At 40.0% G+C, this 22,944-nt stretch overlaps 1 protein-coding gene across 1 annotated transcript; it reads left to right on the forward strand.

Moving 5' to 3' along the window:
* Positions 1 to 700: 700 nt before the first annotated feature.
* Positions 701 to 20,261, forward strand: st8sia1 (ST8 alpha-N-acetyl-neuraminide alpha-2,8-sialyltransferase 1). The gene is made up of 5 exons (XM_086268374.1): positions 701 to 1,469; positions 2,138 to 2,282; positions 7,789 to 7,898; positions 11,801 to 11,893; positions 13,380 to 20,261. Exons 1-5 carry the CDS (start codon positions 1,291 to 1,293, stop codon positions 13,858 to 13,860), a joined length of 1,008 nt encoding a protein of 335 aa, XP_086124500.1. The 5' UTR covers positions 701 to 1,290; the 3' UTR covers positions 13,861 to 20,261.
* The last annotated feature ends 2,683 nt before the right edge of the window (positions 20,262 to 22,944 follow it).

Raw genomic sequence — 22,944 nt, forward strand, 5'->3', positions numbered from 1 at the left:
TGGCACTGCTTTATCGACACATTTGCAAATTTAAGATTTGAATTTATTCCCCCTTTTTTATTGACATTATGTGAGTGTGTTATATGGTCTGGCAGAATGCACTGCACGCCTAGAAGCATTATAATCTTATAATATTCCATGTGCTCCTCGGTTGCATGTTTGCACATAAAAACATCAAAAGCCTTTGCTCAGCATGCTCTACAGTGCGGCATGCGTAAATATACTGTTAAATATTTAGTCAGGACTAAACCAAAGTTGATTTTGCTTTATATATTTGTAGATTTGTAGAGAGAGAAACGTGGCACTCCAAAGGTTGCATTACAACGACAGAGGCCATAAAACCATTAAAAAGGGTTATGTGACTAACTTATATAACATCTACTGTTTGGGTTATCCCTAAATAAACATGACGTGCTGGAAGAGCTATTTATCCATGATTTTATCTATATGTTGTGTTAGAGCAGATACTTTAATAAAATAATTTCAATAAAATTCAAACCTAAATTGTGTTCAGGTCCTTCTCAGCTTGCTAGGTGCAGGGGGAAAGTGGACAAGCGTGAGCCGTAAGGATCGCGTGTGCTTTTATTTTGAAAGCCGTTTTCCGTTGTCGCACGAGGTACTATTGGCATTGATGCGCCTCCGACTGCACAAGAAGCACTTTGTCTGAGGGGAAAGAGGTGAGGGAGGGGGCGGTGTCGATAGAAGAAAGACGGGGAGGTGGAGGGGAGCTGAGTCGGAATTAGCTGGTTAACTTGCACCGCAGACCCCCAGTCCAGGATCTGGGCGATAACGCGCGGTGATCGTGGTCGTGGGGGTCGAGAGAGATCCAGGTGGAAAGGAGTGGGACATACAGAATCGGGATGCAGCAGGACGCGGGGTTTGGAGGGAACACGCGTGCCTCCTCACGAACCGCGCGCTGTAATGGAGATGGTGATGCACCAAGAACAGAACAGCAGATTCCTGCAGAGCCACACACGCTGCCCCACAGCCCCGCGACCCAGCGCCAGCCGTTGCAGGGATAGACGCTGCTCGCTGTTAAAACCTCGCCAAGAAAAAAACGGATTTCCAAACTGATGCTCGAGCCAAACAACTGGATAACAGACTACCTTGCTCCTCCATTCATACCCCCACCGCGTCTGCGGGATGAGACGGGGATTCGGGACGAACAGAGAGACCTGCTTTGAAAAGACTGCGTTTCACACCACATGCTTCGCTCTGCTGGTGGTTTTGAGAAACAGATAAGAAAAAAAAAAAGAGAGGGATAGAAGGAAAATAAAATAAAAGGGAAAGATGTTTCTGCGATGCTACCGCGCCAAATTGTCGGCGTGGGCCGCTCTGTGCGTGCTGGTGCTTTGCTGGTTTTACGTTTTCCCTGTCTACAGACTGCCGAGCGATAAAGAAATAGTGGAGGAGGTGCTGAGGCAGGGGGAAGACTGGCAGAAGAACCAGACCGGCATCGATTTGTACAGGTTCGACTCAGAGCTCTGAATTTCCTTTAATAAGCTTCAAGCTGTGATTGGCAGTGTGTGCCCCCCCCCTTGGATTTAAGTGTGTTTCAAGAGAAGATGAAATGATTAATAATAATTTTAAGGCTTATTGCTGAATGTAACGGATTCCCAGGAAAAAATAGGCCTCTAATTTCAGTTTCAATTTCGTAATTAATACATGCTTTTAATATTTTGGTGATTTAAGACCAACAATTATGACAAACAAAACCATAATTCTAAAGGGAGTAATTCTAGTGTATTACAGTAGTGTCTCAGCCATAAAGATGACCACAGACAAAGCAAAAACAGAGCTCTGAGTGTGTTAGTTACACAGTAGCAGCTTTATTTATATCTTGTTAAACATTCTCAGAGGCAAAGCTGATTACAGGGTAATCAGAGAAAGTGACCCCTGAAGAGCACGCCTGCTGGAGGATGTGATGCTCACTTGGAGCTGGGTTGTTTCTGTGGTTCTCTTTTAATGGAGCTATAAAGACCTTTTATAGGTTGATGACTTAGATTTGCTTGCTTCTTGGGAATTAACAGATGGGAGAAAAGGCAGTTTAAAATTAGCTTGATGTAATGATGTAATATAGTTAAAGTATCTAATTTAGTTTAGTCACCAAAATTGGTGTTTCCTCCTTTCTCCACAGGAAGCTGCTGTCAGAATGCTGCGATCCGAAGCGGATGTTTGCAGTGACCAAGGAGAACTCCCCTGTGGGCAAAGTCCTGTGGTACGATGGCGAGTTTTACTACTCGCACACCGTCAACAACAACACGTACTCTCTCTTTGTACAGGTATACTGATAAGTAACGCTCTTATGTTTCTCAGAAAATAGTGCTGTGTGAGTTGCTGTGACGGTCAGTTCACATACGAGTCCTTCCTCTGGGTTTTATTGTGGGGTTTTGACTTTCCCACATCTAGAGATGCATGTTATTAAGACCGGCAGCTGTGTCTTTGAGATGTGACTGAGACCAAATAACTGAAAATTGATTTCTGTCCTACCCGGTGCATTACAGATGTGTTGTGGTGACTGTGTTAGTGTGAAATCTAGCTGATCCATAATGGAGGAGGGGAGAGGATTACAGGTCTACAGCTCTTAGTGTGGACAGGAGTCGATATGAAGATGTGACGGGATTAGTGGTTTGGGGCAACTTGAAAGCTGAAAAAGATAATACAGTTAGTTATTCCCTGCAATTTCCTTTTTAGCTTTTTTTTAAACATTAAAAAGGCTCCTGCTCTGACCTTTTATAACACTCAACTATATAAGTCTTGTTCTGGTTTTCTTTCTCCACTTAAGTCTAGGACAGTGTTGTTGCGACACTACTTAAAACTGGAAAGGGGCGCGGCTTCAAGGTCTTTCTTCTTTGCTCTATTTTCACTTAGGAAAAAAGGAAAGAGGGTTTTTTGTGTTCATGAGTAGAAACAGCAACGAAAGGGGAGCTATAGGTGTAAGTGCTGTTGCTGTGTTTACCGTATTGAGTTCTTTCTCTGAGGCTTTAGATCTGCAGTCAAATATCCTTCTTGGTACATGTGATGAATATTTTACCCTAATTTCCAGGCATGAGCTGTGCATGTTCTTTCATGAAGGACAGGGGGAGGTGAGTGTGAATAATTAAATAAAATGACCAACCTAGGCACTTGTGTGTGTTTGCATTTGCATTTAATTTATTGGTTTAAACATAGACTTACTGTCACCGGACACTTTATTAGGTACAGTTTGTTAGTACTAGCGTGAACTGCCTTAATTATTTGTGTATAATATATTTAACACGGTACAGGTAACATTCATCAGAGATTTCCATCCTTATTGACATGACAGTATCACACAGTTGCTGTATATTTATGTGCTGCACATCTATGACGAGATTCATCCAGTCCTCCACGTGCAGAGTGCTCTGATGCATTGAGATCTGGTGACTGTGGAGGATATTTCAGGACAGTGAACTTATTGTTATGTTCAAGAAGCCAGATTGTATTTTATTGAACTTTGTGAGAAGGTTCATCCTGCTGAAAGCGACTATTAGAAGATGGATACACTATAGTCATAAAGGAATGGACATGGCCAGCAACAATACTTGGGTAGGGTGTGGCCGTAAATTATCCTCAGTTGATACAAAGGGGGGCCTAGAGCGTGCCCATAAAACGTCCCTCACACCATTACGTCACCACAACCAGCCTAAAGTGATTTTGTTGCTACAAGCAGAATGAATTCATGCTTTCATGTTTATGCCTAATTCTGAGCCTGCCATAGTGTTGACATGCTTCACGGTCTGGTTTCAAATTGCAAAATAAAAACCACATTAATATCAAATCGTGTCGGAAGAATTGTGATCGTATCGTAGTGTTTCTGGGGATTCCCACCTTTAGTACATGAGCAATTGTGAATTACTCAAACCAGCTTTTCTGACACCAACAACCATGCCATGTTTAAAGACACTTAAGTCACCCTATTTCACTATTTAGTTTGACCAATGAGTTGTTGTCATGCAATTGTCTGATTAGATATTTGTGTTCACAAGTAGTTGACTGTACTACATGCTGCAACAATGCGATTTCATTGCAGATAAATCACTTGCAAATGTAAAAGAAAATGTTGAGCTAAAGAGAGAGATATCATCTGCGCATAGCAGTAGATTGCATACTTCACCTCTCCTATTTCCTGTTTAGCAGAATCTATGCATCTTTGCTCCACATAATCCTCTAAAATCAGACTACATTGCTTTATCCAAATTAAATCTGGCACTGTGATTTCATTTGTGGAGATGAACCTGCAGCTGTTTACACAACCAATTACAGGAAAGATTTCTTAAGCAACAGTGGCACAGAAAGACAGGATCCTGTTTTTCAAATATAGATATGCTGGTTTTCTTTTTTTTTTTTAGATGATGGCAAAATAAATGTATGTGTTTTGGACAAATCAAGCAGTTTGCAAGACCTCGCCTTTTGTTTTGGTGATGTGTCAGCTATAATCCAAATCACTGTTTATTTTTTATTTTTTTTTTAATTCTAATGGAACTATATACCTTGGTTTTGAGATTTCCAAAACAGCCCCGTTTTCAATTAAGTATACTGGGAGCGTTGCTTTGTTTCTTACATTGAGAGCAGGAGTCTCAATCTCAGATGAGCTGGGGTCGTTTCATTGGAGGCCCACGGTAGTGTTCGAAGACTACAAAAAAAAACCCCACAACGCTGAGTTTTACACAGTTCAGTCTCATAGGCTGTTGTGATGAGCTGTCCGGGATCCTGTAGATCTAGGTTCAGGATTTTTAGCTCCTGTGTCATGTCTAAAAGGAATGCCAAATCCATTATCCATTTTGGATCATTGATCTCAGGAACATCCAGTCTTCCAATTTCCATGAAACGCTTGAAATACATCACTTCAGCTCTTAACTTAAAAAAATCTTTTTAACACGTTTCCCCTGCTGAGCCAACGCACTTCTTTAAATTGCAGTACATACAGTGCCTTAGTTTGTTCTCAAAATGCTCAGAATTGGCAGTGTTTTTACACATTTCAGGAGAACAGACGTGGTATGTTTACATGTCGAGCATTTGCTGCATGTTGATGTATAATGCAGTGCAGAACCACTGTTGGATCTCCATTTTCCTTCTCGACGTTTCTCAGTACCAGTGCCAATGCCAGTGGTAATGCACTTCATACCAAGTCACTCAATAATAATACACAGCTGCTGAAATCATACTTTAGCTTTGGTCTGGCCGGACAGGGGACACAAACCTAGCAACTTTTTTTCTCACCTCAAACTTGTTGATAACACTTTCGATGAAAACTGCAACTCTGCTTGTTGCACATTGAATAAGCTCTTTTTTCAGGACATAGGAGACCAGCAACTCACAACATGCAAAGAGAGCAAAAAAAAATCTAAAATGAGGTTTTCAGCTGATATTCTTTAGATGTACAGATAGTGTGTTAGAGTCTTATTACAGGCAAAGATGATGGAGTAGTTTATGACATTTTCTGCAATGTATATTGTGTATATGTATGTATATTAAACCAGTTTTCCACTTCATGTACTTGTTAGTCGACATGTGTGGCAGACAGTGCTCAGAACACTGTAAACAGTGGAGCTGAACATTATTTCCATTAGAAAACAGTGCGATAAGGTAACACGGTGGGTTTTGTGTTTTTAAGTGAACTGACTCTATAGTGACTGTTTTGCCCAACATTTCTTTTATTCCAAGTGTGTTTTTCTGACTAAATACTATGATTAGGTCTTTATATTCTATGTGTCATCTTTTCATTTCCCTGCTCCTCTCTAGAGCCATGTCCTTGTGTCCATTGCATATTTTTATGGGGACCGTTTCACTTCCTTAAACCTATATTGTGGCTAGTTATGGTTCCCAGTAAAAAGACAACTGATAGTTTGGTGGGATGTACTGTGCTCAAATTCAAACACACAAGCACTCCCTTCTTCTCAACTCCCATTGCTGTGATTGCAGGTCTGAATGCCGACAAGCAGCCACGCTGCACCAAGCTGGCAGCAGCTACAGTATCTGGGCATGTGCCAGGGAATGTGCCAATTAGGGCTTTGACAGTTAATTGCTGGTTAGTTCAGTGACTGAAACAGAGCATATATACATACAGCTCAGTGAACTGAGCAGTAGAGTCCTATAATCTTTTTTTTATGTTTACTTAGTGATGTCTTTCCTTTTCTCTAGACCTTTGACAGCGTATGGAGCACAACTGACTGAGTGAAAAATCTTATATGCACATTATAACACCAAAAAATAGAACAGAAGTCCAACACTAACTACTTAAACATGTTTTCTCTTTTATATCATGTTAAATTTGTCTTTTCAGTCAGTTGGATAAATCAGGTCAACTTAACAAGCCAAAGAAAAGATATGTCCACGTATTAGTAAAAGATTTGGTTTAATGTAAGTAGTTGGTGCTGCTGCTAAAGAAACAAGTGTCTTCCTTTAGAGCTTTACAGCTTTAGCTTGTTTTTCTGGTTCCTGTCCTCTTCTTGGTTTGCTGTTAAAGGTCTAAAAGAGACTCTTAAGGGCAAAGAGTCTGTCTGTGTGTGTGTGTGTGTGTGTGTGTGTGTGTGTGTGTGTGCGCCTCAAGCGGGTGCACTCTGAGGGGAATAATGAGAACAATTGTTTCCACTGTCTCGCTTAATCCATTCCCTTGAGTTAAATGCAGTCAATGCACAAAGAGAGGACATTTCTTTTGGGTGGTGTTTCAGTGTCTTCTGCAGCAGCTTTAATCCTGTCCTTAATAAGTTTTCAGCTGTGGTGATGGTAAGATAATGATTCACTGCAACAAAATTGATTACTGGTAGTGACTGGTAATTTTTGTTGTCACTTCCTTGTTGGTTGTTTATTTCAAATGGACTACAGTAAAGTGGAAAACGGAAGATTTTAAAGTAGAAATTTTGGGGGGGGGACATGGACACCATATCCTCTAGATTAAAAAGGAGAGGGGCTGTGAGGTGTATTGTCAGCGCTCACCTAAAAAGTCTGCATCTCTGTTGATATGGAGGTGCTTTAGTGGAAATGGTTCCCTGGAAAAGGCACCAGCAATGTTGAAAGGTATATACAGGTTAGAGCAGTGCTCTCCATCAACTGGAATATTGGTGATGTGATCCTTGGCTGCTCCAGTCTGCATGCCAAGATACTGATTCATAATTTGATCTGTGATGCATTTATCAGAAAGTAGGAATATGTGTGTCATCACAGTGTGCGTGTTAGAAAGCACTTAGACGTAGACAAAAGTGCTTATGTGAATGGCTGAATGAGTGAATGAGGCATGTTGTGTAAAGCAGCGGACCCCAACCCCCAGGTTGTTTGGTACTGGGCCGCAAGAGTTGAGGCTGGGGTGCGAAATTCATGGTTTATTGGTTTCAATGTGCTGTACATATAGAGATGCTTTTTGGCATACTGTAGTTGTAACAAGTGATTATTGAGTTACTGTTGCTGTCATATCAGCTTAAAATCTGGCCATTATCGTTGGATCTCTGGCATCAACAAGGCATTTTCGCTGAGAACTCCTGTCATGCAGTGGTTGTATGGAAAAATCTCCATAGATCAGCAGTTTCTGAAATTCTCTTGCACCAACAACCATGCCACATTTAAAGTCCTGGATAATACACAGAAACTGTGTATGATCCATCTCTATTACATCAGCCTGCCTCAACTCTTCTTATCACTTTGCTGGTTTTGTCGGTCAGCACCCGGGGGCTATAAAGGCACATTAGCACTAGGCCCGGGGTGTTACATCATGTGTTTAGGAGCTAGTGGCTGTGTGCATTCTAACAAAGCTTAATGTTGTCTCCTGTGCAGGAAAACCCTTTGCAGCTTCCCCTGAAGAAGTGTGCGGTGGTGGGCAATGGCGGCATTCTCAGACACAGCAAGTGTGGCAGGGATATCGACCAGGCCGACTTTGTTATGAGGTAAGAAACAAAAAACACTCCAAATTTGAATCAGCAGTTCCCCAGAGACCTGCTAGATACCATCAGTGATTATAAGAGCTGGTGTCGATTTCAACAAAGAAGGAAGAACAGAGACAGAAAAATGGGCCACAGTGAGGATGAGAAAGAAAAGAGGTTAAGCAGAAAAAAAACATCTGATGGGGTATGTCAGATATTTATCTTCTGTTGTGTTATACTAGGACTATCGATTGTATTTTATAAACAAGCTGATTGTCTTGGCATTTTTAAAAAGTAATCAAAGACTTGAGACTGAGGAGGAGACCAGGGGGGGAAAGGTACATTTTCATCAGTTATAAGGGCAGTAGAAGTTCAAGTTGAAGAACTAATGTACCATCAACAGTCAACAGACCTCGTGCATGCAGAAAAATGCATGACATATGCATTTCAACTAAAGGATGACCTTTGAGAGCGCCAGGAAATAGTGAATACTTCTGGATAAACACTTGATACAAGCTGCATTTGCACAAACGTCTTTTAATTCGTGGTAACTGACGTATTCTGGCTAGGTATGTGTCAGTCTAAACACAAAGCACAGCTGATTGTCCGCCTCGAGAAAACACAACACAGCATTTTTTTGCTTTGAGCGACAGTGAAGTGAAACTGTTTCTGTCTTATGTTTAAATTAGGTTTCTGTATAATGTTGAGTATGTGTTTTTTGTCTGTGCGGTTAGTGGTTATCTTTTGAGTCACCCTCTAAATTTACTTTGACTGTTGGCCCTATTCCAGGAAGAAGGTTTAGGTAACAGCTGTATGTCTGTTGAGCTGTCTGTTAGCTTTGAGTTTTCTCTTCCAGAAAGAGAGTTAACTTAAAGGTACAGTAAGCATTTTTGAGTTTAATTAATAGAAAAAAAATACTCTACTCATAAATATTCATTGATCCATTGTGCAATTACATCTTCCAACAAATCATGTATTTGCATAAACTTAGATTTCTGTCCATTAAAAATAATAGGAGCGTCCCCCGATTTGTGGAAGCCACCATGTTGCCCCACCGTTTTGATTGCTGTGGCGAAGATGAACATCACTGTTCCACCTAATTGCATTTTATTTCTGTGTCTAGAAACCAGCCACATACATTTTACTCTCAACAAGCAGCGGGTGCTGTAACGCAGTCAGTTCTTCTTTTACTCTTTTACTCTTATGCTGTTTTGTGGATCACAAGGTTTAAAACTACTTATAAACACACACACACAAAGTAACTCTCCCAGAGTGCCAATTTCGGGTCACTTTTGCTGGTCCAAGCCCGGGTAAAGGAGCAGGGCTGGAATTGTGACAATAAAAAAAAACAATAATTGCTAAAAGAAATTTAATTTATAGTTCTAAATAAATTCTAAATGCATTTAGGACGTTTTTTACTCACTTTATATCTCTTCCACGATGTTATTTCTCTCTCCAACAACATAGGTTACAATTAGATTAGCATGACCAATTATGCAAATTAGGTGATGACGTCTTTTAGCGACTTCTAGCGACTTTTAGGACAGCCAATAGCGATTTTCCTTACTGAGGAGTTGGCAACACTGATCATGATCTCTTTGTCATTATGCCTCTTCCTGCTCCAGCTCTGCTCTTTCTTTCTTCGTCATTTCCACTTCACTTTGTTCTTCCTATCCGCAAGTCCTGTCAGGTCTGAGCCAGTTACCAGAGTAACAGACATTTTCTTCCATAAACTCGCTTTCTCTCTGACTAAATTTCCTTCCTCATTAAGTTGCTGTCACAGTGCATAATACTAGAGTGAATAAACAGAGTGAATTAATTTAATTTACCACATTTTCCGCACTATAAAGCGCACTTAAAATCCTTACATTTTCTCAAAAATCAACACTGCGCCTTATAATTGGTGCGCCTTATGTATGAATTCTACTTGTGCTTACTGGCCTCAAACAGATTTTATGTGGTACACGGCACTCAAAAATCTGTCAAAAAATGTTTTAGTACAACTTTGGTAAGCTACAAAGCCGCTCCACTTGATGGATAGTCAGGAGTCCTGCGGAGTAATCTGTGTCCAAACCTCCGTCTGCTTCAGGTCCCAGAGCCAAATGAACACTGCGGCATCACTGAGAGTTAAAAACTGTCTAAATTCGTTCATTTATAATAAAATGATCAGCGTTGCTGCTTTACCAGGTGTGAATTGAGTTTAACATCCAGGCATGAAAACGGAATTTATTAAATTTAATGGAGTTAGAAGTTAGCAGGAAGTTAGCTCGCTAGTTTCTACCTAAACATGATATAGCATGTTCTGACTGAGAGATTTCTGAAAAAATTAAAACATACAGCTCTGCTATCACTTCCAACATAAATGAAGACAGAAAACTAAACAACAGTGATGTTTGCAGGGTTACTGAAGTTGCACTAGCTGGTATATAATGATGTGCTACGTGATCGCTAGTGATACAGCTATGTTAGCATAATGCTAACTTTTTTCCACTCGATAAAAATTAAATGGACCATTAAACGGACCAAACTTCAGTCAGGAGAACAACTGAGATAATCTACCCACAATATGAGGTTAGTCATTAATATACTGCAACAACATGGAGCAGCTGCAACAGAATTCAACATTAATGAATCAATGGTACGGAAGTGGAGGAAGCAAGAAGAATGAGTTCAGTAAAGTTTGACTTATCTGACTGTTTTGTTTTGCTTAATGTGCCTTATAATCTGGTGCGCCTTATGTATGAAAACAGACCCGTTTAACGACAGTGCGCCTTATAATCCAGTGCGACTTCTGGTCCGAAAAATTTTAGTGAATTAAGTTTATGTTTTTACACATGCTTAAATCCTACTTAGACATTTGTTATTTTACCCCCTTAACCATCACCGCTTTATAATCAGTTGTCAATGTGAGAACGAAGACAGTGATTATGGTACATTTCTTATCAACTCAGGAAAAAACCTGGAAAAACTGGTCTCCATTTATTTAACTCTGTGACTCTGGGGACAGCACAGAAACATTAACTTATTTCTCTGGAAAAAATGTTGATATACTTTAGCAATCATTATTTAACTCTGTATAAAGCTTACGGCAGATAACACACTGATCAACAATCTGTCATTTGCCATACTGGATATCATTCACGTTGATTTAAAAAAGATAAGGCTGTCACAGTTGGGATCTTGGGGGTGAATATGTGAAATAAATCGAGTCGAATTGAGTTCAAGAATCTAAAACAGAACTAAATATGTAAGTGTTAAATTCAGCCTCTAGACACCCTGTGTTCTGAACATTTCACGGTGACAGTTGGTCACAGGCTGAGATGCAGTCGTTAAATTATGTAAACATATAGTGTCTGACATTCAGATTTAATGCGACATGACCATTCAAACAGCAGTCGCTTTCTAAAACATCAGAAATTTATTGGATTCAGTACCACATACGAAAGTGACCTAGGTCAGATTTGAAAATATCTGATTTTTTCTTTTCAAACTGTCATATCATAATCGGATATGGGTCGCATAGGGTCAAAAAGGTCAGATTTGATGCGCTTTCGCCTGCAGTGTGAACGTAGTCAAAGTGACTCTCTAAAAAATTAAGTTTGGTAATAGGTGACCACAGAAAGTATAGTGTCTGTGATCATGAGCGGATCAAGCAATTTGAAATGACTCCTTTTTCCCTTCCTGTTTATTAAAAAAAATCTCATAGCCTATAGTGACCACATTGTTATTCCTCGGTCCACTGGATTAAAATGGATGCTCTGCTCTTTATTTACCTGTTGCTATGGTGAATCTCAGTATTAGAGCTCCATTAATGATGGTTTTCTTTCTCTACTCACGCATGCACTTAACTTGGGCTAAACATGTTCAGAGCTGATCTGCCGTTGTCCAACTGAAAACTCAGACTCGTGTTTGTTCTGTTTATTTAGGTGTAACCTTCCACCGATCTCAAAGGAATATGCGGAGGATGTGGGCACAAAGACACATCTGGTTACAGCCAACCCAAGCATCATAGAGAAAAGGTAAACAAGTTGGAAACTGCACCACTGTCGCAAACACTAAGCAAATGTACATTTGTCACTTGACCAGAAACACTCAAAGTCAAAGTCAGCTTTATTGTCAAAGACCATATGTACAGTCTTACACAGGAATTTGCTCCCATGGCCCTCAGTGTACGCTAAAAATATAAAGACAAAAAAGGAAAAATAATAATAATAAAATAAAATAAAATAAAAGTCTTATGTAAAACACAATACAATACTATACAATTATTTAAACAGCAGTGTCCAAGACAATCATAGTGATTGTGGGCAAGTTCGTGTGGGGCAGTCAGTGAAATGGCAATGGTGGTGGGTCAGAGTTTGTATGTTTGGGGGGGGGTTGGAAAGCATGTTAGCCGGTTGAGTTGAATGGCGCTGTCGGGAATGTTATTGTTAAGCCAAGTTTCCACAAAGACGAAGACACAACACTCTCTCACTGACTTCAAGGTGGACCGAAGTAAGTGTACATGATCCAGCCTGTTGTCCAGGGAGCGCATGTTGAACAGTGCAATAGTGGGAATAGCGGGTTTGTGTGGATTAGCCGCTAGCCTGCTCCGGATGCCTCAGCCCTTACCCCTCTTTTGTCTCCTCTCGCACCGCCTGAGACGTTTCCACTGTAGGTGAGGTCTTGCTAGCAGGGGTTGCTAATGGTAGATGCCCCGATGTTTCCACTGTGGGCAAGGTGTAGTAGCAGGGGTCGCCGATGGTAGATGCCTCCGAAGCTGCAGTTCGTCAGTGTGGTTCGTAGCTCTTCTGTGATTAAAAAGTTAGTGGATTTGCTTCTCTTATTTTGAGAAGGAGCTCACGACTATATCAGTGTTGTGAAAAACAAGAAAAAGAGCAAAACAAAGACAGGAACACTGTTTTCCGCACCGCCATCTTGGATCATCACACAGATTGTAGATGGGGGCAGGAAAGCATCCGTCTGAGGACACAGGCACAGACAGATGGAAAAGACTAATGGACTGAGTTGTGGAATGAATGTGAAGGCATGAGATATGCAAGAGTTTACATATGGGTTTTGCAGAAGACACAAATTATAGCTGTAATATGCATAAGACAAGAACAACTCAGCCCAGAGCTACTAAACAATAAGTAGAATATTTGGCATTGTAATCAGGGTTTAAAGAAACATAAAAGACATCATAATAAATAATAACTTGTAATAGCAGTAGTAATACAAAGCCTTTTCTTTTCTTTGTCACATTGTCTGTTTACTCGAAGCTGTTAAATGTTTGTTAAATGTTAAATTGCTGAAAAGTGGTCACGAGTGTTAGTCTAATAGGCCATTGTAGTTTATAGATTTATTGCACCAGCATAGCAAGGTCATTTCCTTTAACAACTGGCAGAAAGAGAAAGCAACTGAAGAAAGCAATCTTTAGTTTGGAGAGAAGTCACCAGGTTAGCGATCACTCTAAAGTATACAGTTATGCAGTCATCTTTTTATCTATCTTTCTCTCTTACTCAGATTTCAGAGCCTTCTGTGGTCAAGAAAATATTTTGTGGATAGTATGAAGGTCTATGGCTCGAGCTACATCTACATGCCTGCGTTTTCCATGAGGCCTGGCACAGACCCATCACTGCGGGCATATTACACACTGGCAGATTCCTCCTCCAACCTCACCATGCTTTTTGCCAACCCTGAATTCCTACGCACAGTGGGTAAATTTTGGAAATCCCACGGTGTGCACGCCAGGCGCCTATCCACAGGGCTCTTCCTGGTGAGCTTAGCCCTAGGACTGTGTGAGGAAGTCACAACCTACGGCTTCTGGCCGTTTTCCGTCGACCTGGATCAGCGACCGGTCAGCCACCATTACTACGACAACATCCTGCCCTATAAATGGTTCCATGCCATGCCTGAGGAGTTTGTCCAGCTTTGGCATCTGCACAAAAGCGGCACACTTCGTGTGAGGGTGGGACGTTGCGCCCCTCGGGAAGGAGGAAGTTAGAGCACCTTGAAAAGTGAAGCGATTGCACACAGCTCCATCTGTCTCCCTACGCATTCCTGCTGTAAACCCCCAATCCCCACCCCCACCCTAGCCCAGCTGATCCCTAATTACTATGAGAATGTCCTCCACCCATATGAGCCACACTAGGGAAAAAGGAACACAGTGACACATGCAGGCACGCACTCACACAGCATAACATATTTACACATTCCTGAAACTAGCCATATCTACCTGTGTTTCTGAAATTGTGTATGTGTGCATGGTTGAGTGTCTGTATGGAAAGCATCATCTGGGACTAATACATGTGAAAGTATGGGAGTGGATGGTTGGGGGATGGATTTTGTGCACTGACTGTGTGTAACTGACAGAAGGGGCAGCTGGAGCACATTCCCCTCTGGGACTTTGTTAATCAAGAATAAAAGAAGTGGAGGGCGGAAAGGGGGACAAATAAGACTAAAAGACTAGAGATAATGGTAGTTCCTAGTAACTTGAATAGAAGCTAAATTTAATAGAGGAAGGGAAAAAAAGGTAAACTTTGAAGTTGAGTCATTAAAAGCCATCGGCCAAGATTTTAAATAGTCTAAAAATTTTACGTTTGAACCTGGACCTCTCTTCCACTGAAGATTACCAAATTCAGTTTCCGTCTTAGCTTCACTTGCTGTCATCTGCATTTTATCCTCGTCAAGCTACATCTTTTAGCTTGTTGCTGCTAAGGATGTAAGCTTTATCTAATAACGAAAACTCAATTGAGTGCTGAGGTGAATAAGATGACTCTTGATACATATTCATACTTCAGAGTACGCTGGATTAAAATAGGTGCTCTGCTGTTTATGTCCCTGTTGCCAGGATAGATCATGGTATCATTAGCTTGATCAAGGAGGGCTTTTTTTTCCACCACTCACATACATGCCTAACTCAGGGTGAACATGCTCCGAGTTGACTGAACTAAGTGTTATCATCCTTCCTAGAGCCAAGAACGGAGTTTCCCATCTTTTATTTAATCAGTTAGACTCAGTGTTTGATGAATCTGTCTTCTAGAACAGGACCAAGGGGAACATGGGAAAAAACTAGAAGTCACACACACATATACACTAGGGGTGCAACGATACTCATATCGATATTGAACCGTTCGATACAGTGCTTTTGGTTCAGTACGCATATGTATCAAACAATACATCCATCCATCCATTCGCTTCCACTTATCGTTTTCAGGGTCGCGGGGGGCGCTGGAGCCTATCCCAGCTGTCATAGGGCGAAAGGCGGGGTACACGCTGGACAGGTCGCCAGTCTGTCGCAGGGCTAACACATAGGGACAGACAACCATTCACACTCACATTCACTCGCACATTCACACCTAGTGGCAATTTGGATTATCCAATTAACCTATCCTCACAAGCTGCATGTCTTTGGATGGTGGGAGGAAGCCGGAGTACCCGGAGAGAACGCACGCAAACACGGGGAGAACATGCAAACTCCACACAGAAAGACCCCGGCCTGATGGTGGAATTGAACTCAGGACCTTCTTGCTGTGCGGCAACAGTGCTAACCACCGTGCCACCGATGCTGTCTGTGTTGAGCGCTCAGTGGATCTGCGTTCGACTACTCCGCCTAGGCTGCACTGTGGAGTGCAGATCCACTGAGCGCAGCGCAAGACAGAAGCTAAGCTCGTTGCAACATGGCAACCGCCTCAACGCTACCTGAAATTGAAGCTCCCTCACGCTCATTCAGATCTGGCGTTTGGTACTATCTTGGTTTTCATGTGAAGTATGACCCTGATGGTAAGCGCGTCATGGACAAAAGTAAAACAGTATGTCGGATGTGCCACGCAATGCTCAATTTGTGGGAACTAGTGCGTTAGCACAGTTAGCTTGTTAACGTGTTGACGCCGTCCAGCCCCACACACGGGCGATCTGCAGTAACACGTTAACGGAGATTTGCCGTGTTATGGCGTTAATGTCATTTTAACGAGATTAACGCTGACAGCACTAGTGGGAACACAACAAACATGACTGCACATTTACGCCGACATCATCCTAGTGAAAAGACAAGTGGAAGCAGACAAAAACAACAAGCACGCATGCTACAAACTTTACCCGAGTCATTTAGACAGCTGTTAGCATGTGATTCTCCTTATGGGGACCTGATATATTTAAAATGCTGCTGAGAATATAGCCCAGAAGAAGCATATAGTATAGCTTTTATTTTGGAAAGAGCCATTTCTCTGTAATAAACTCTCTTTTCTAAAGATGAGTGATTTCTCGATCAGATAGTTTTTTTTATTATTATTATTATTTTGTTGTTTCAGCAACATTAAATTTAAAAACTGTACTTTTGAATTAAAATATATATTTATAATTTTAATAAATGACAAATTAAAAAGCATGAACATTTTTTTGTATTGAAAAAATATCGAACCGTGACACCAAACTATCGAACCGAACCGAACCGTGAATTTTGTGTATCGTTGCACCCCTAATATACACACGGGGGGGGGGGGTGAAGAAAGAAGATTAAAAGTTGTGTTTATAGAAGGATTTTTCTCTGCTTTCCTTTAAACAAGCGCTGGGGTGCCAAATAGAGCTTTAGTTCAAAGTAAAAGCCATTAGAAATGTTGTCTTAAGTACGATATTCCCTAGAATGTTTAGCCAAGATGCATTTTAACCTGGTGTTCAAATGGTTTTCTTTGCCAAATGGGATTTTTCAGGACTATGACAATTCTTTTTTTAAGGTTCATTGTCAAGGGGAAAACATCTATAAGCAAAAATGAACATTTGCTATGCTAATTAGACAAAATGAACACACACACATAAGTACCTCACCTTTTATTTGACTCTAATCATCGATGACTGAATCTTTGGTATGTTTCAACTGTTAGCAGAACTCGTAGACCAAAAGAAGAAAAAGAAAAATGCACAGCCAGTGCATTTCTTCAGAGGGGCTGCTGGAAGTCGTCTCTTGGTAACTGTACTATACTTGTGAAGTGCCAACAGTGGTCTCTTTGATACATGATGTTGAATTGAGTGAGGGCGTGACAGAAAGAGACAGAAAAATCCTGTCACTAAATTACATTTCAATCAGTGTTGTTGTTTTTTTTATCATTACCTGAACTTATGAGGTAAGTTTTGTGATTTATTCATGCCGTTATTGTCATTTTACATTGTAGCACAGGAATAACTGAGCCTGTTAGAATAGTTTCTTTTTCTTTTTGTTTGCACAAGGGAAAAGTAACCTGCTGACACACAAGCCAACACGGCATATGTTTGTGTGGACTTGCAGCCCTTGCAGACTGAAAGTGGTGTACTTGTTTTGAAAGAGCTGTTTCTTAAAAATGCTGTAAATGCTATTTGAGAGTGATAAATGTGATCATGACATGCTGTTATTTAGCAACGAAGGATGACTAACTGGAAAGTGCATGGAGTATTGTACCACAATACTATATTCCTCTGAGTCAAAGTTGAACTATGTTCATAGGTTTGTGCTTTATGTTCTTGTCCACTCTGATACACTGAACAAGGTCCAGTGCCTTTATGCTCTACTAAAGCGAAAATAATAATTTAAACAAGGGATATTTCTAATGCTAATCATGTATCTTGATTTTCTTGGCTAAATTTGGATCAGTTGGACGATATGTGATATGTAATAATGGCTGATGATATGTAAATGTAACTTAAAATGAGTTGTACACATAGCTAGACCATGTTATAATTTGAAAAAAAAAAAGGTCTAGTCAAAATACATCTGTTGTTCTATAAGACTTTGAATTTGGCTGAAATTAGCGCTGGTCTAGGTATGTGATTTATTACTTTCTTGTACTTTCTATTGGGATGTTTCATATTTGCACCTTTATTTCATGTTGTGTTTCCTGTCCAGTGTAGTGAATGAATGATATGTGACATAATTTGAACTTTAGGAAAGCATGACGATCTTTGAATACTTATGTGCATTTGGTACCCAGACTTTTTATGCTGTGATGCAAGTTTTCATTTGATACTATGAGTGATTTGAGCAAGTGAAAACACAATAAGCAAAGCTGCACTTGTCTGTGAAAGTGAAGTAAATGTTAATATGTGTCCATTAGCAAAATTGCAGGTCTAAAACCAGTTAGCTATCCCTGTACTAAAACACCTGTTTCACTAAACTGAGTGGACTGCATCATTAATTGTAAGAAATCTATGAGAAATATAATTTAAAAAATTTTCTTGGTTTCTGTGGAGTAAATATTTATCTACAGCAAAGTGTAACTAGTAGCTTAGCATACAGCTACATATCCCTGGCAAAATCACAACTTGTCCCATTTAACTACCCAAGATAAAACTAAACTGTGCAATTTCTGAAGTAGCAACAATACTAGACTTGGTCTGTTGCTTGTTGCAGAAAGTTGGGGGTAAAAACATTATAGGGAGAAAATGCATGATACTTGCATCCTAAAAAGGTTTTTTTTGTTGTTTTTTTTAATGAAATAGGTTTCCAATTTTAAAATGTGGCACAATGAATTTGATAAACTCTATTCTAAAACTCTTATTTATCAGTGTTGTTAATTTTATAAAAGAATTAAGGGCTTTTGTTTTGTAAATTACACATATATTAAAGCATATTAGTCTACTGTTAAGACATAGCTGACTTTTATTTTGAAAATCCAACACCCACTTGGCCTTTCTGTTAATCATTGTCAGGGTCTGATGCTGTAGACTAATTTCCATCAGTATGTGTATGTGAGAAAGAGGAAGACAAGAGCAACTTTACATTGCGATTGGAAACTTAATTAGCGCTAGAAGTACTTTTGGGTTTCCCATACATAAATCAAGCAGTCGGATCATGTTTAATCAACATGTCAGCTGTCAAGTTGCTTACACTTGTGTCAGTGACCAACACAGCACTTAAATGTACCATTGTGATTGTATTCTGTGTAACTGAAAAAATCTGTTAAATTTTGCTTAGCACTACTCACAAGAGATGGCTAGTGGTCAGAATAACAGAATAACAGAATAACTTCACAATTTAACTTTTTTTTTTTTACTGTTTTTACTAACCCAAGCTAAGAAGCACTAGTTGTAAATGTATCTTAGATTAGCTTAACTTACTGTAGCTCAGAAATAACAACTAAAGTAACTAAACTAAATCCACTAATAGTCAACTCACACTCAAATTTAATCTTTGGTCATCTGTGTACTTAAAAAAAATGGAAAACAAATTAAAGATACAATTTTATAGCCCTAGCCTATGAGCTTTGTAGCATTTGGACAAAGGTTGCTTGCGTGTTTTTGCTAAGCTAAGGTAACTTGCTGCTGATTGTACCTTTAGGACACAAATGATATATATATTTCCTAAAATGTCAAACAAAAGACAGCATTCTCTGAGGTTTTTTGAAAAAAGTGCAATTAAAATATAGCATCACAGCATAAACACAAAAGCAGTATTGTTAGCATATTCTTTCCTGTCTCCGTCCAGCATTTCCCATCAAGCGCCAGTATGTGTGGCTGCAGTGCACACTGGTAACACCCTTGTAATAGAAAGGTTACATGCTTTATCTGCAGTGTTTTTAAATTAGACACCTCTATGTGATGACAAAGTGAAACCTATGATTAGCTCTTAGTTCTGTAATACAGTTCCACGGCGTCATGGTAATGATATCTTCTGCTAGGAAAACAGTGTTTTGTTGTCATAGTGAGGGTTTAGTACTGCAAATCAGGACTCAGAGCAGTTCAGGTTGCTTGTGAAATCTTCACATTCGTGTGTAAGGGGAATAGTAAGGTGGGTCAGCTAGTACACTAATTAAACCAGTTGTGATCTGATCAATCTAATCAATAGTTTCGCTAAGAAACTGCACAAGTTAATGACACTGTGTATATGAGTTTTTGTTTTGCTATCTGCATCCTCAGTTCAAATAGGAAGACATTTTTATGCAACCCCCGAGGGTATTAAAAAGAAATCTTTAAAATTCAAAGACACTAGTCAAAGATCATTGAAACGGAAATAATCATGTGTAAATACAGTTTGCCTTCCCACACCCCTGTGTTTGGATTGAGATGTGTCCATAAAGTACAGCTTTTCTACACATTTAAATATTCAATGTTATGCAAAGCTTTTTTTTTTTGTTTTAATTGCCGTGTACATGTGTCTTATCTGCCTTGACTGAGTACATTTGATATAAAAAGATGAAGAAATTCAACCTTATTGAAGGCGTTGCATTTTGCTTTACTCTGGCTTGCTCCTTATCCGCTCATTGAAGTTATGACATGTTCCTGCCTCAGCATGGTAAAATAAATCAGGACTGCTGTTGGACTAGAACCAGTTTTATCTGCCACCTGGAATAAACTGTGAAAGATAAATTAAGAGGGGGGAAAAAACAATGAATCCAACTTATCAATAAACAAGTTGAATAAAGGAATCCAATAAAAAAAGGAATATGCATTTTTTTGTGGTTTTCTTTAAGAATATGAGTGTTGAAATGGTGCTGATGGTGGTGTTTTATAGCTACACACTAAGAAGGGCAAATTTTTCCCTTTTCCCATCCTTCGCGTACTCAATCTGCACCTAACATGTTTCATGTAAACTTCCCAGGCTGCTCATACTCATATGTAAGGCTTTTCATCTTACAATTTCACTGAAATTTACTTGCTTATTTTCTTTAGTTGTTATGAATATATCAGTGACACCTTCTGCTTGCTGCAGCCTACAGTCTGCATGGCTTATTTTTTCGGGCCATTAATTTTTAGAAAATGTGTCAGGAAAAGCTGCACAACTGTCTCCCAGGCCCGTGCCCCCTGCTGGACCATTCAGCCTCATATGTGCTGTATTAATGTTCAAGGCCCTTTGTCTGATAAAAAGAGAGGTAATAGGATAAAGCCTATTAAGAATGATGAAGATTTATTTAGGGAGGTTAGAGGGAATGTAATCTGTAGTAATGTGGCTTTATTTTTTAACATATTGAAATACTATGACAACAAGGAAAAGCATGAAACAAACATAAGAAAAACCATGATTATAATTTAACACTCAAAAAGGAGTAGAAGGACGGCAACTGCCCCCTTGCTGCTATATATATTATGCTGTCAATAGATAAAAAAAAATAACTAATTAATCTCACAATTTTCTGTAAATAATTGCGAGTAATTGCTTACTTGATCTATCCTGGTTGTACTTACAGTTTTCAACAATATATTTAAGCTTGTAACTGACATTTATGCAATATAATGAAGTTGTCAGAAGAATGTGAGAGTCTCCGGCATGTTTGTCACAAATGGAAATAAGGGAAGTTGTTGTGTTTGTTAAAGCGTAGAATCAAATAAAAAGAGTTATGTATGCATTGCATTGCTAAAAGATTAATAAAAAATCATAATCATAACAAGTGCCATAGATCATTAGAGGAGAGCTGCCGTTAATAAGTGTGGCTGACAAATATCTTTCATTAAGGTTGCCAATGAGAGCATAGTGTCAGAGGTAGTGCAGGGCGGGCGTTTAGACGAAGGCAGTTAGAGGCTGAGCGAGTCTCCTCGCCACCGGCTTAAACTAGTCTCAACATCACCTAACAAGGTAATACCCGTAGGGATTAAGGGACTCTGACCCGAAGGATGGAGAGCCGGTCCAGACCACCTGTACAGGGGTAACTGGGATCTAATAGCTTGGCGTCCCTGGGTGGTGTGGAGCAGGGAAATTATTTTACTGCTATTGTTAAATAATCATCATTATTACCATTGCATTAATAATATAATCTGCAGTATGATCATTGCTTTAACAATGTAACAGATAGCTTTAAGATGGCCTTAAGATGTTTATGATGATGTTAACTTTGTATTCCAGGTGCAGTTATAACTATTTTATACATATTGCATATCTGTGCTTATTTGAGTTGACGTTCAGGTTCATTAATGGTCTTAAGCTTCATCTAGTGAGAGTGTCTAGATGATCCATGCTGAGGGAAAACTAGAACATAGAAGGAATTGCAGTACATGCTTACACAACAGTTCATTTTAATATCTTTTATATGTTCATATTCTTGTATTAAGCTTTTAGTAGGGGTTCTTGATTAAAACATTTATTTAGTAGAGGACACATACATAGTTTCAGTTGTTACATATCAGAGTGGCTTCTGTCTCTCTGTCTGGTTAGAGGTTAGGAGCTAGTCGCGAGGTGAAACAGGGTGCAATTGTGGTTAGCACACAGACACACACACACACACTCAGTTAGAGAATCATTTATAGGTGAAAGTTTAATCATGTTTTGCTTGGGGTTGCAAAAAGAGCAGTTTGTCGCCGAACTGCTGCTGAGGTGTCAAGATGACAAGCGAGCATCCGGCAGTGACAGGATGCACCTGTTATGAAGATGGAAGACGATGTTCTTTTTAAATTGTGTTAAAAGGTCATTGTGGTTTTGATTTGACGTACGTATATATCCTGTCTGTGACGTATGAAGGGGCGTCAGTAAATCAAACCCTGATGCTATAAAATATCTGTTCATGCTTTGATTAAGTTGAAGACTACTTGCTGTCGGCGTACAGAGTTGTCTTCCCACACGTGTGTATTCATTAAAAATCATTGTTTGACCAAGAGCTTCTGGACCATGGGTGGTTTGTATTCTCCTTCCTCAATTTTGAACCTTAACAGTGGGCTCGAGAGGAGAATTGAGTCCACTAACAAAGAAGCAGCAGAAGGAGCACCACTGACAGCTGTTGAAACGACCAAGAGGGGCAGTGAGGACCAGCCTGCAGAGAAGGTGTGCAGCTGACAGGACGTCGACCCGAGCACCAGGCAGAGAGCTACTGCCACAGAGGAGGTGTGCAGTGGAGGGGACATCCGCCCGAGCATCGAATCAAGATGACCAACTCTGAGGAGGGAAATTGTCAGGAGTAATGCAACATCGAAGGAGGATTGACCAAACTCCGGAGGACAGCGTAGAGCAACCAGGCAGCTGACCAATCATCCCTGACTCAGCGCGCGAAGAGAGGCTTTGAAAGGTGAGCAACTCAAGACGACAAAGACTATAGACCAAGAACTCTAAGGAGAACGGAGAAAAAGAAGTAGACCCTCGAGGAAGGAGGGAGCTCTCCCTCATCACTGGGCGAAGGTTAAAGTCCAGAGGCCACAG

Source organism: Aulonocara sp. 'chitande type north' Nkhata Bay, linkage group LG17 (assembly GCF_057382095.1).
Source record: "Aulonocara sp. 'chitande type north' Nkhata Bay isolate Kocher_YH1m ecotype deep benthic linkage group LG17, A_spYH_male_GT1.1, whole genome shotgun sequence".
Lineage (NCBI taxonomy): Eukaryota > Metazoa > Chordata > Actinopteri > Cichliformes > Cichlidae > Aulonocara > Aulonocara sp. 'chitande type north' Nkhata Bay.

Coding starts and splice junctions, on each gene's coding strand:
- st8sia1 (XM_086268374.1), top strand. CDS start 1,291: ATGTTTCTGCGATGCTACCGCGCCAAATTGTCGGCGTGGGCCGCTCTG. Junction 2,283..7,788: donor CGTACTCTCTCTTTGTACAG/GTATACTGATAA, acceptor TCTCCTGTGCAG/GAAAACCCTTTGCAGCTTCC. Junction 7,899..11,800: donor CAGGCCGACTTTGTTATGAG/GTAAGAAACAAA, acceptor CTGTTTATTTAG/GTGTAACCTTCCACCGATCT.